Here is a 14,340-nt window from a genome sequence, read left to right as displayed (position 1 = left end):
AGTAATAGTAATAATAATAATAAATAAGACCGGTATAATAATAATAATATTAGTATATTACAGTATATAGTAATAATAATAGTGATAATGATTTTAATCTTAAATGTTGTCGAGTCTTAATCTTGGAATCGAATCGTGGATTTGGAGAATCCTAATAATCATTTTGACATTATCGTCCTTTTATTTTGAAATGTTGTCTTTTAAAGATTAAAGTCCCTTCTATCGCTTCCGGTAAGGTACCGCAGGCCACGCCCCCTCCCTTTCACTTCCTGTAAACAAAGCAGCAGCTGTCTGTCAGTCGGATTCTTGTGTTTTCGCTCATAATAATGATAATGATTTTAATCTTAAATGTTGTCGAGTCTTAATCTTGAAATCGAATCGTGGATTTGGAGAATCCTAATAATCATTTTAACCCTATAAAGCCTGAACCGTGAAATAATTGCCAGAAAATTCTAAATTTTCAAAACTGGAGTTTTTGTTGAACCAGCTAACATTTTTTTTTATTCAATATCAATTTTCATATATGAATTTAATTTGGATCATATTTGATACATCAGGTCTTTTTGTGCAATTTTTTGCTCACAATTTGCTTTTCATGAACTCACATAATCACATAAAACCTAATATTTTTAACCAAATAAAACTTTGACTTTCCTTTTAACATTTTCCTCAAACATACAAAATATTTTTTCCATATAAAACAAAATCATACATCTGCTGATATGAAGTTTTCACGCAGCAATGACAGATCCACCAGTGGAACCAGCAAATCATTTTTGTTACATCTGGTATTTTTGTGAAATTTGTTGCTCAGTTTTTTTAATCATCAATTCATGTATTCATCAGGTTTTTCAGGAAAAAAATATCACACTGATGATGTAAAGGTCTCAAAAACGTATGTATCAAATATGATACACTTGGCTTTATAGGGTTAGTATTATCGTCCTTTATTTTGAAATGTTGTCTTTTAAAGATTAAAGTCCCTTCTATCGCTTCCGGTAAGGTCCAGCAGGCCACGCCCCCTCCCTTTCACTTCCTGTAAACAAAGCAGCAGCTGTCTGTCAGTCGGATTCTTGTGTTTTCGCTCATAATAGTGATAATGATTTTAATCTTAAATGTTGTCGAGTCTTGATCTTGGAATCGAATCGTGGATTTGTAGAATCCTAATAATCATTTTTGATATTATTGAAATGTCTTTTAAAGATTAAAGTCCCTTCTATCGCTTCCGGTAAGGTCCAGCAGGCCACGCCCCCTCCCTTTCACTTCCTGTAAACAAAGCAGCAGCTGTCTGTCAGTCGGATTCTTGTGTTTTCGCTCATTTTCTACACAGATTTCAGCGTTTTTTCGACGATGGCTCAGGCCGGAGTGGTCCTGGACAAGGACCAGTTTAACTGCTCGATCTGTCTGGACGTGCTGAAGGACCCGGTGACCATCCCCTGCGGGCACAGCTACTGCCTGAACTGCATCCAGAACTACTGGGACCAGGACGACTACTTGGGGGTCTACGTGTGCCCGCAGTGCCGGCAGAACTTCAGCCCGAGGCCGCCGCTCGCCAGGAACACCATGCTGGCGGACGTGGTGGAGAAATTCAAAAAGACGAGTCTCCAGGAGGCCCCGAAGACCACCACGACGCCTCCAGTGAGCCAGAGTTTCGCCGAGGCCGGTGACGTAGAGTGTGACGTGTGCACCGGGAGGAAAAACAAAGCGGTGAAGTCCTGTCTGGTGTGTCTGGCCTCCTACTGCGACCTCCACCTGCAGCCTCACTACCAGTCTGCAGCTTTCAAGAAGCACAAGCTGGTGTCGGCCTCCAAGAAACTGGAAGAGACGATCTGCGGGAAGCACGACAAGCTGCTGGAGGTTTACTGCCGCACAGACAACCAGTGCATCTGTTACCTGTGTCTGACGGACGAGCACAAGGGCCACGACACGGTGCTGGCCGAGGCTGAGATCCAGCAGAAGCAGGTAATCAATCAATCAATCAATCAGTGGCGGTGATAGACCAGTTTTACTGTGGGGGCCAAGGAGGGGCACATTAGCACATTCAAAAATGATATTTAAGCATTCAAAATCTTTGAATGTCTTGAAAAAGACACAAAATGACCAAGAAAGACACAAAATGACTAAAAAAAGACACAAAATGCCCAAAAAAGACACAAAATGACAAAAAAGACACAAAATTAACAAAGAAAGACACATTACCAAAAGACGCAAAATGACCAAAAAAGACACAAAATGACAAAAAAGACACAAAATGACAAAAAAGACACAAAATGACCAAAAAAAGACACAAAATTAACAAAGAAAGACACATTACCAAAAGACACAAAATGACGAAAAAAGACACAAAATGACGAAAAAAGTCACAAAATGATCCAAAAAAGACACAAAATGACCAAAAAAGACACAAAATGACAAAGAAATGACACAAAATGACTAAAAACAAGACACAAAATGAAACAAAAAAGAAACAAAATGACCAAAAAAGACACATTAACCTAAAAAAGACACAAAATTACCAAAAAAATAACTAAAAAAAGACACAACAACAGACATGCTGAACAAACAATAATAATTTTTATCAGATAAAATGAATAAATAATAAAAGCTTCATAATCTAGTTGCACCAGGCCAGGTGTGCAGGATATGAGAACTGACCTGTCCAGGATCTTCTCTGGCACTTTTTTTAATAACAGGCTCTAATTTGATGCTTTCTTGTGCACTCTGGCACCTCATTTACATCCAAAGTACAAAAAATTCCATTGTGAATCTGTTTAATTTCACTGTAAACTAGAAACCATCTGCAGGGCTGATTTGGTCCCCAGGCTGTAAATTGAGTATGGCTGGATTAAGTTATTTTTCTTAAATAAACCAATACACATTAAATGTAAGTATGACTAGACACACAATTTACAAACAAACTACACATTAGTATTATATTAAATAAATCAGATCCAAGTGACATTTAACCCATTGAAGCCTAAAACGCCTGTAAAACCTGCCTGTAAAACCTCTGGGCGATTTTAAAATAAGCTCCTAAAACCTGAAGTTTTTCTGGAAATTCAACAGAAGTGTCAACGCTTCTACTAAATAATAGATTTTTCAGCCTCTGCAGATAGAAATGAAATTCAAAAAGTATTTGAGAGCTTTTACAAATACTACAAAACGACGTATCTGCTTTCCAGGGTTCAGTGGGTTAAAGTGTCAGAATTACAATGTTTTTTTTAAATATAATGTTTACATTTGTAGATCTGATATCTATGTGATCTGTATGGAGGAAAAAGACAACAAATTATTTAAATGTTTCACAAATGTAGATGCATTTTTTATTTAATCTGGTCATCTGAAGTCTAATATGGTCTCAGTGGAGATAAAGCAATCAAATTACCTTTCTTCTGTTTCCAAAGCAGCTTAACAAACCTGACAACATGCTGTAAACAGTGTGTAGAGTTTCAGTGTTTATCTGCTTCAGGTTTGACCAGTCTGAGTACATTGTTTTATAGTTGGACCTTGTCTAATCTGTCCTCTAGAGCAGTAGTTCTCAACCTTTTTGAGTGGCGACCCCCAATTTAACATGGATGTTGTCCGCGACCCCCGCTCACTGAACAGAATCTCACACGCACAGTTCAGATCACCCAAAAAAGAAACAAAATGACAAAAAAAAAGAAACAAAATGAACAAAAAAGACACAAATTGACCACAAAATGATTAAAAAAAACCCACAAAATGACCAAAAAAGACACAAAATGACCAGAAAAGACACAAATGAACAAAAAAATACACAAAATGACCAAAAAAAGAAACAAAATTACCAAAAAAAACACAAAATGACAAAAAAAAGACACAAAATGACCAAAAAAGGCACAAATTGACCACAAAATGATCAAAAAAGACACAAAATGACCAAAAAAGACACAAAATGCCCAAAAAAAGACACAAATTGACCACAAAATGATCGAAAAAAGACACAAAATGACCAAAAAAGACACAAAATGATCAAAAAAAGGCACAAAATGACCAAAAAAAGACACAATGACCAGAAAAGACAGAAAATGACCCAAAAAAAGACACAAAATGATCAAATAACACATAAAATGACAAAAAAAGACATTAAGTGACCAAAAAGACTAAAACACATTAACACAAATTGAGAAAAAACAACATAAAATGACCAAAAAAAGACGCAAAATGGCCCAAAAAAGAAACAAAATGACAAAAAAGATACAAAATGACCAAAAAAAAGATACAAAATGACCAAAAAAAGACACAAAATGACCACAAAAAAAAATCACAAAATGACCTAAAAGACTAAAACACATTAACACATGAACACTTTAACACAGTGGAGACAGAGCTGACTTCCAAAATGATTTGGCGACCCCCAGAAATCATCTCGCGACCCCAATTGGGGTCCCGACCCCAAGGTTGAGAACAGCTGATCTAGATTGCAGTAAAATCACTCACCCCACCTCTTCAGATTCCACAAGTAAAAAAAGGAGTTAGAAATCCCAACAGGAGATGTTTAGGATGCTAACCTAATGCTAACCTAATCATTGAATAATTTAAGTGCAGTGTTTTTTCTATGCAATTCTGCTCTGATGGAGAAAAATGTATGGAATTGCTGTTTTCTTAGAAAACATAGAAAATGAGAAATCTTTGTGTTTGCAAAGTCTAACATGGTGTAATGTAACCATAAAGATAATCAAATATTCATGACAAAGAAGTGACTTTAATTTCCATTTTTATTAATATATTTATAATGTTTTTCTCCAGAGGGAGCTTGGTGACATGAAGCAGAGCTCTCAGCTGAGGATTCTTCAAAGGGAACGAGGAGTCCAGGAGATCAGACAAGCCGTTTTCTCTCTCACTGTAAGTGCCAACATCTCATTTCATCTCATATATAAATACACAATACACTTCTCTAGAGCAGCTATTCTCAACCTGGGGGTCCCGACCCTAATCGGGGTCGCAAGATGATTTCTGGGGGTCGCCAAATCATTTTGGAAGTCAGCTCTGTCTCCACTGTGTTAAAGTGTTTTAGTCTTTTAGGTCATTTTATGATTTTTTTTTTTTAGTCATTTTGTGTCTTTTTTTTTGTCATTTTGTATCTTTTTTTTTTTTGTCATTTTGTATCTTTTTTTTGTCATTTTGTGTCTTTTTTTGGTCATTTTGTATCTTTTTGGTCATTTTGTGTCTTTTTTTGGTCATTTTGTTTCTTTTTTGGACCATTTTGTGTCTTTTTTTGTCATTTTATGTTGTTTTTCTCAATTTGTGTGTTTTTGTGGTATTTTTTGGTCATTTTGTGGTCAATTTGAGTCCTTTTTTTGCTTAATTTATGTAATTTTTTTGGTCATTTTGTGTCTTTTTTTGTCATTTTGTGTCTTTTTTGGTCTTTTTTGTCATTTTGTTTGTTTTTTGGGCCATTTTGTGTCTTTTTGGGTCATTTTGTGTCTTTTTTTGGTCATTTTGTATCTTTTTTGTCATTTTATGTTGTTTTTTTCTCAATTTGTGTGTTTTTGTGGTATTTTTTGTCATTTTGTGGTCTTTTTGAGTCCTTTTTTGCTTAATTTATGTATTTTTTTGGTCATTTTGTGTCTTTTTTGGGTTAGTTTGTGTCTTGTTTTGGTCATTTTGTTTCTTTTTTGGGCCGTTTTGTGTCTTTTTGGTCATTTTGTGTCGTTTTTTTCTCAATTTGTGTCTTGTTGAGTCTTTTTTTGGTCATTTTGTGGTCAATTTGAGTCCTTTTTTGCTTAATTTATGTATTTTTTTGTGTCTTTTTGTGTCTTTTTTTGGTCATTTTGTGGTCAATTTGATTCTTTTTTGGGTAATTTGATGTCTTTTCTGTAACAATAAAATAAAAAAATATATATAAATGCACAGACAGAGAGACATTTTAGTTGTTGTCTGCTTCATTATTTGTCCAAAATTTGTCGTATCAACTGAGTTTGTATGATCTGAACTGTGTGCGTGAGATTGTGTTCAGTGAGCGGGGGTCGCGGACAAAATGCATGTTAAATTGGGGGTCACGACTCAAAAAGGTTGAGAACAACTGCTCTAGATAGATGCTTAAATAAAGTCCCACTTCCTCTGTAACTTCACAGTTAAGACGAGGCCTTCTATAAGTTGCTTTGTGTCTCTTCTCATCAGCGCTCTGCTCGGGCAGCAGCCGAGGAGAGCGACCTCCTCTTCACCGAGCTGATCCGCTCCATCGAGCTGAAGCGCTTCGAGGTGCGGGAGCTGATCAAAGCCCAGGAGAAGACCGCCGTCAGTCAGGCCGAGCAGCTGCTGGAGAAGATCCAGAAGGAGATCGCTGAGCTGAAGAAGAACGAGGCTGAACTGGACAAACTGTCCCACACTGAAGACCACGTCCATTTCCTCCAGGTAGCAAAGCTCAGGCTGACACCAAGGTTATAATAGTTTTGGATTTTTCATTAGTTTTAGTTTTAATTTCGTTGTGAATTTTTGTTTTCAAATTCAGTTAGTTTTAGTTTTTAGAGTCCGTTTTCTAGTTTTAGTTTAGTTTTTAGTTTTTGAAAATGCCTAGTTTTAGTTTAGTTTTTATTAGTTTTAGTGTTAGTGTTAGTTTTTTTGTAATGGGCTATGTGTTGGTGCCAGATTCAAAGAGGTCATAATAAATTTTGCCTTTATTTCCTTTGGTTTATCCATCTCAGCCCCAATAAGGTTATTAACTCTTACAGTTCTGGGAGTTTTGAATTTCGGTTTCTAGTGTAAACATCCCAGTCTCAGTAAACATATTCACCATGTGTTGCATGTTCAAATAGAAACACTGAATTATGAATGAAAAAAAGTTGACAAAAACTAAAACTAAGGACATTTTCACAATAATTTTAGTTAGTTTTGTAACCACACAATACAGTTTCAGTTAGTTATCGTTTTTTTAAAAACACTAGTTTTTATTTTATTTCAGTTAATGAAAATGTTTTTTCAATTCTAGTTTTCGTTATTTCGTTAGTTTTCGTTAACTATAATAACCTTGGCTGACACCATCATTATGTTCATTAAGTAAATACATTAACAAAAGCACTCTATTCAAAGAGAAGCTTGTGTGTTGTTCAAACTGGACCTTATTTCCCCAGGTTTTTCTGTCTAAGTGAGTAATTGGGACAACAGACTGCTGCGTCAGTGTACTAAAAGTGCTTGTTTTTTTTCACTGGCAGGTTCAGATTGTTACTTTCTGACAACATTGTAGAAAGGACCCTACAGAAAAATATAAATGTTTTTCTTTACCTTTCACTTGACCCAGTTATTGTGTCCAACAAAGTCTCGCTCAAGGAGAAGTCTAATTCTGAAAACTCATGAGGTCACTTGTCGTCGGGTAGTTTATTTTGTTGGAGTACGTCAAATATAAAAGATTTTCTTGTCATGGCTGAATAATTTGCAAAACGACAATGTAGAAGAGGGCACATGAGATTTCAGAACAAGAGTTATTTTTGAGTGAGACTTGGTTGGACACAATAACAAACAGACTGATCAAGTAATGTCACTGACACTTGTATGTATGGCACTATGGCAACAATCTGGGCCTGTCAGTTGCAAAAACAAGCATTTTTAGTGGTTTTACATTAAAGTTGCCCAATCGCCCGTCCTGTCTGCCAATACTGGATCAGTTTGAAAAATTGTTTTCCCCATTAATCACATAAAAACATGGGAAAATATGGGTTGGAAAACATTACAAATACTGTAAAATACAAAATGTTCTCAGAAAAAAAAAAAAAAAACAGAACCTTATGTGCACTAATAATAACAAATGTCTAAAAGCAGCCATGGAAGTATTTTATGTATACACTGTGCATATAATGTATGTACATATCTGTGTATATGTCTTATCTTTTATTTATATGTATTTTTAAGAACAAGTGCATGTGAAGGTGTGACAGAAACCTGCAATGTTTTTTATTAAAAGAAAAAAAATCTAAAGGACATATAAATAGGTAAAAGGTAAAATGTAAACATACAAAATCACCAGTACATTTTATATATTAGTGTTCAAAAATGTCATATAAAACAAGTGTTGAATTATATTTTAGAATATTTAAAAAAGGAAGAAAATAAACATGGAGAAACAGAAGTTATTGCCATATTTACCGTTGAAACAGGGGGATTTTTTTTTTGAAAGCCAAGCACTTCTAAGACTTGTTTTGTACAAAAACACTAAGATAAGAGATAAAATATTCCTTTATTAGTCCCAAAATGCAGCAAGTGGATAGCAAAAACATAAGCATTATCAATAAAATAACAATAAATAGAAAAAAAATAGGAACAGTATATACACTATAGAGAGACCATTGCACAAAGAAGTATTGCACGTTAAAGTTAAATTTGTATTTAAATATTGCACAGTGTGAATAACACAGAGGAATCTATTAAATGTAGATTTTTATTCCACAAGATAACTCCAAAAAAATCATATTGAAAGAAAGATGAAGATGCCAGTCTGATTATGCAATTGTGTTTATAAAGTAATATAAAACTACAAGATAAATCTGTTCTTATATCTACTTTAAAAAAAACAAATATACACTACCGGTCAAAAGTTTTAGAACACCCCAATTTTTCCAGTTTTTTATTGAAATTCAAGCAGTTCAAGTCAAATGAACAGCTTGAAAGGGTACAAAGGTAAGTGGTGAACTGCCAGAGGTAAATAAAAAAAGGTAAGCTTAACCAAAACTGAAAGATAATGTACATTTCAGAATTATACAAGTAGGCCTTTTTCAGGGAACAAGAAATGGGTTAACAACTTAACTCTATGGAGTCTTGGGCTATTTTGTCCATTTTTGAATTCTTTTCATGTCTTTGTAATGTCATTTTGTGTCTTTTTTTGGTCTTTTTGTTTCTTTTTTTAGTCATTTTGTGTCTTTTTTTAGTCCTTTAGTCCAACATAAAATGTGATTTTGAATCTTTTTTTTACTTTCAAAACACTATCATGCTCAATAAAGAATTTTAAATGTTGCAAATGTGCATTAATTTCAGAGTACACTGAAACATTAAACTGCATCATTTTCAATTCAATTCTGGAAAAGTTGGTGTGTTCTAAAACTTTTGACCAGTAGTGTATATGTTTGAAAATGTGCATGACAAAAAATGTAAATAACTGCAATTTTTAAAAAGTGGTGCACTTTGTATAGCACTTTTGGGAAAAGGATTATTTCTGCTGCAGCATTATTTTGAGAATAATTTGAGATATTTGCCCGTGCAGTCTCTCAGTACTTCTTCAACCACTGGGCTCCAAACAGGCTGATTTCTTTAGACTTCCAGCATAATAACAGACTTCTAACTCTCTTCCTGTGTTTGTCTTTGCAGAGCTGTCAGTCTCTTCATGCTCCACCTGTGCTGTCAGCTTTGCCTTCAGTCACCGCTGACCCCAACCTCACCTTCGGCCCCGTGATGACAGCTGTGTCCGACTTTAAAGGACTGTTACAGGAGGTCTGCCAGGGAGGATTTGTCAGCATCTACGAGAAAGGTGCCTACAAAGGGTTGTGTCAGATTTGTTTTTATCTGATACAAATTCTTCTGTCAGCTCTGTTTATGTGATTTTATTTTCCTCTTTTGTAGTGAGAGATGTAGTGATTGTTGATCCTCCAAATCCTGCTGATCAGCTGGACACGACGCAGCCCAGTGACGGAGAATCAGCTGCTCCAATGGAAGCAACACAAGGTGAGACTGAGGCTACGTTTACACCAGGACGCTCGCGGGTAAAAACGACAAAATGTTTAATCGGAAGTGCCTTTCGTTTAGACGGTGACGGCGTTTTTGGGGCTTAAAAACACAAAAATCTGAAACCACCCTCCAAAGTGGAAAAGTTGAATCCTCTCCTCCGTAGCGTGTCGTCTACACTGACAAGACACAAAACTCTGATCTGATCTGCTCACGTCACGTATGTGTTTACGTCACATACACTACTGGTCAAAAGTTTTAGAACACACCAACTTTTCCAGAATTTAATTGAAAATGATGCAGTTTAATGTCTCAGTGTACTCTGAAATTAATGCACATTTGCAACATTTAAAATTCTTTATTAAGCATGATAGTGTTTTGAAAGTAAAAAAAAAAGTTTCAAAATCACATTTTATGTTGAACTAAATGACTAAAAAAAGACACAAAGTGACTAAAAAGACACAAATGACTGACAAAGACATGAAAAGAATTCAAAAATGGACAAAATAGCCCAAGACTCCATAGAGTTAAGTTGTTAACCCATTTCTTGTTCCCTGAAAAAGGCCTACTTGTACAAATTCTGAAATGTACATTATATTTCAGTTTTGGTTAAGCTTACCTTTTTTTATTTACCTCTGGCAGTTCACCACTTACCTTTGTACCCTTTCAAGCTGTTCATTTGACTTGAACTGCTTGAATTTCAATAAAAAACTGGAAAAATTGGGGTGTTCTAAAACTTTTGACCAGTAGTGTACATGCTCCAGGACAGGAAATAAAGAAACGTGGGATTATTTCCATGGTGGGACCTTCAAGCTGCTCTGGCAGCTCTAATAAACTTACAGGAGTCTTTCCACCAAATGTCCAGGATATGTACAGATAGTATTAGTGAACAGAGAAGGATCTGGAATTACCTCCATCACATTCTGGATGCACCGATTCGTCGGAGGCGAGCCAGACGGCTGTGAACGAGACCTGGGAGATCTAGTGATGGTGGAGAACTTTGTGGAAGGAGTAGCTGATGAAAATGTGTGGCGTGAAAACTTCTGCATGCCCAAAGATGCTCTTATGGCTTTAAGTGATGCCGCCTGGCTGCATACAATCGGATTTCACACACTTTAGCGTCACCGTATGCAGCAGATTTCCTCCCCAAAACGCTCGTCTAAACGCAGAATAAAAAGTAAAGACGTGATGCCACTTTTGCGTCTTCTGTTCAGACCGTCCTCGTGTGAACGCGGCCTAAAAGCTGCTCGTGCTCAAATTAAGTCTCATAATTCCATCTTTTTGATCACTCAATTGTTTTGAAAATGCTTAAATTTAAACATTATGTTTTCAAGGTTAGGAAGATACTTGAATTTGAATATCGTCCTTTATATATTATCTGATGTTTAATCTACACAATCACTCATTTAAACCAAACATCTCTTAATATTTAAAGTGAAACAAACGTCATCATTTTTGTTTTCTTGCCTCGTACCTTCGCACACCAGACGAGCCAAGCTAGCTAATAGCTAAATAAGTCCTCTGTTGATTATTAATTCAGCATTAAATAATCATGGTCAAAACATGCAATCAAAGTTTCTATAAACAGCTGGTAAAATAAAAAAACAGTGATAATATACACTGATTACTGTGAGTTAAGTTCATTCTGTATTTTTTGCAGGATTGAGAGTCTGGACAATTTTGATTTAGGTACCTTGAAAGTGCTTGAATTTTACCCTCAAAAAACTGTATGAACCCTATATATAGGCGTTAAAAACCCTCTTAAGTGTTTGGTCGTCAGAAATGCTTCTATTAACTTTAATAGCTCAGTGTGAATTTATAAAACCGGACCAAACTCTGTAGTGCAATTAATTATGACGCTCTCTCTTCCTGTCTTGTGACGTTTTCTTCTCCAAATAGAAAGTTTAAGAATCAAGGATTACAGCTTACATTTAATGAAGACCTTAAATTCAGTGTCTTAAAAATATATATATATATTACAAAAGACCTATTTTTAAGTATGTCCATCTATATGACTTAATGCTTGGTTGGGGCTGTTTGACTTGAACGACTGGAAATGGACTTTTCCAATTTATTCTAATGGATTAAGATGCACCTGTACAGTTGGGAAGTACTGAAAAAAATGTGACATGAATGTAAATAAACTCGTTCATATTGTTTTACATGATTTTAATTGTTTTAACCCTCTATGGTACGCATTATGATGCCAGTTGTTTTTTTTTGTCTTAAAATACATCAAATAATCATAATCTGAAGAAATTTTATAATTATTTTTTTGGAAGTTTTGTGTAAAAAAAAAAGTGAAAAAGAAAGTTTTTAAAATTTATTTTAACATAATTTGTTTAATAAACATGTGTAAAAGATTCAGTAGCTTCAACAGGGTACAATACATAACATTTTAAACTTAAAAACATTATAAAAGGAACTTTTTTAACCGGTTTCTTGTCTGAATGTTGCCTGTAGGAAACATTGTACCATTGAACCAACGACCCATTGGAATGAATGTCTTCAACAGTCTAAGTGTATGAAACTATCAAAAATTAAGATTTGCTCACCTATCAGTAGGAATATTTTTTTTCCAGATGGAAAAGGGAAGGAAATTACTTTTTGAGTGATTTTTTGTGGTGCAAAATGGCCAAGCTGTTTCCTTTGGAAAAGTCTGCAAAATAGGGTTTCAATATGGCCTCCTGGAGGTCATGTGACAAATTAAAGCATTGTTATTGGTTCCCTATACTCTTCCCTCTTTTTTAAATTTTCGCATCACTCAAAAACATGCATTGTAGAAATTTGACAGGCCAAAAATGGGTATGTTGCCTCAGAGCAACACCGTACCATAGAGGGTTAATTCCATCTGATATTATAAAAACTTTTTTTAAAAGTCTTATATTGATCTTGCCGAGCCGCTGATCTTATCACGCCGCACAAACGCCTTACTGAACTTTTTTGTTTGTAGTGGAGATCACAGTGGAAGGCTGACAGTGCTGCAGATTCTCAGACAGTTTGGACAGCTGAGCCTCTGCACTAACTGTGTTTTATCTCTCTGTGCCTGCAGTGATCCCTCCACCTGGTCTGGACCAGCATCCTGTCAACCCTCTCAACCCTTTCCTCCCTCCTGGACCCACTTTTAACTTCTCTCCATTTGGTAAACAATGCCATTATTATAAAAAATTATGTATTTTGACACACATTTAGATTTTTGTGAGTATTTTTGTGGCCTCAGGGTGCTGTAGACTTATAATATTTCCTCTTCTGTCCTCTCAGGCTCCAAACTCTCGACCGGATCGAGACAAAAGCACCTTCAGCGACGCGCTCACCAAAGGAGGAAATAGACTTTTAGTGGACATCGAAACCAACATTTCCCATCCACCTACACAGGCTGAATGTCATCACACCAGTGCTCTTCTCTCACAAATCTGTGCTGAAACTTGTGAATTTCACATTTAATAATTGACTTATTTTGGTATTCATTTAATTGTTGTGTTTTCACCCATCAGCTGTACTTGCATCTTGTATTATAATGCAGGTGGGACAGTATTTAGAGATGATCACATAGACAATGTCTTAACTTGAAGTATTAAGAAGCATAAAGCAGGACTGACTCACTACATCTTATTTCACGATCTGAAAAGAATTGCCTTGAAATGTTGTTTTCGTTTTTTTAAACAATGTCATGCTTTTATACTTTAAATTTTTTTAAACTAAAACAACAAAACAATCATTTTGCTTTACAGACTTAACATGCAGTGTGTAATAATATTTTGTGATTTGTGACATGCTGACATTAAAGAAGCAAACACACTTGAACAAACTAGTTTTTCTTAAAGATGGTGTTTATTTGCATGCAGTGGTTGAAAGTAACTAAGTACTTTTACTCAAGTACTGTACTTAAGTACAATTTTGAGGTACTTGTACTTTACTTGAGTATTTCCATTTTATGTCACTTTCTACTTCTACTTCACTACATTTTGAGGCAAATATTGTACTTTTTACTCCACTACATTTAGCTGACAGCTTTAGTTACTTTTCAGGTCGAGATTTAACATAAAAAAACACAATAAATGTAGGTGATTAGACACTTTTTGAAATAAACTTCATAACAGAATATTAAGTAGTCAATATGAGCCCTGCTTGAGAAAATTAAAATGCTGTATACATAAATGCATCAATAATAATAATCTAATATAATATTTGGAATTATAAAAAAATTGAGCGGCTCCATTCTGCATAACGAGTACTTTTACTTTTGATACTTTAAGTACATTTTGATGCTGATACTTTTGAACTTTCACTTAAGTACATTTTGAATGCAGGACTTTTAGTTGTAGTGGAGTAATTTCACAGTGTGGTATTAGTACTTTTACTTAAGTAAAAGATCTGAATACTTTTTCCACGTCTGTTTGCATGCAGTTTGGTTCATATTTCATCACACTTTGTACAAATATGACACGAGGTGTTCAGTGATGGTGGAATAACAGGTTTACTGCACGCACAAACTCTGCAACTTTTGTGTAAAATGCTATTTGTCAAAAACCATTTCACAGGCCGGTGCATCTAACATGAACTCATCTGATGTATACACTGCAAAAAAAGAAAAGTTGGGTGAACTCAAAATTTCAAGGCAACAAACTTCGATAAAATTTTAAGTTGGACAATTAAAGTAAATATTTT

General features: G+C 35.1%; 1 protein-coding gene across 1 annotated transcript; it reads left to right on the top strand.

Moving 5' to 3' along the window:
• Positions 1-1,236: 1,236 nt before the first annotated feature.
• On the top strand, positions 1,237-13,303 carry ftr67 (finTRIM family, member 67). The gene is made up of 7 exons (XM_059344836.1): positions 1,237-1,962; positions 4,771-4,866; positions 6,145-6,378; positions 9,319-9,478; positions 9,571-9,672; positions 12,725-12,814; positions 12,934-13,303. The coding sequence occupies exons 1-7, from the start codon at positions 1,351-1,353 to the stop codon at positions 12,999-13,001; spliced, it is 1,362 nt and encodes a 453-aa protein (XP_059200819.1). The 5' UTR covers positions 1,237-1,350; the 3' UTR covers positions 13,002-13,303.
• The last annotated feature ends 1,037 nt before the right edge of the window (positions 13,304-14,340 follow it).

The sequence above is a fragment of the Centropristis striata genome, chromosome 11, assembly GCF_030273125.1.
Source record: "Centropristis striata isolate RG_2023a ecotype Rhode Island chromosome 11, C.striata_1.0, whole genome shotgun sequence".
Taxonomy (NCBI): domain Eukaryota; kingdom Metazoa; phylum Chordata; class Actinopteri; order Perciformes; family Serranidae; genus Centropristis; species Centropristis striata.
The sequence above is the reverse complement of the archived record's forward strand: the minus strand, read 5'-3'. Positions and strand labels throughout refer to the sequence as shown.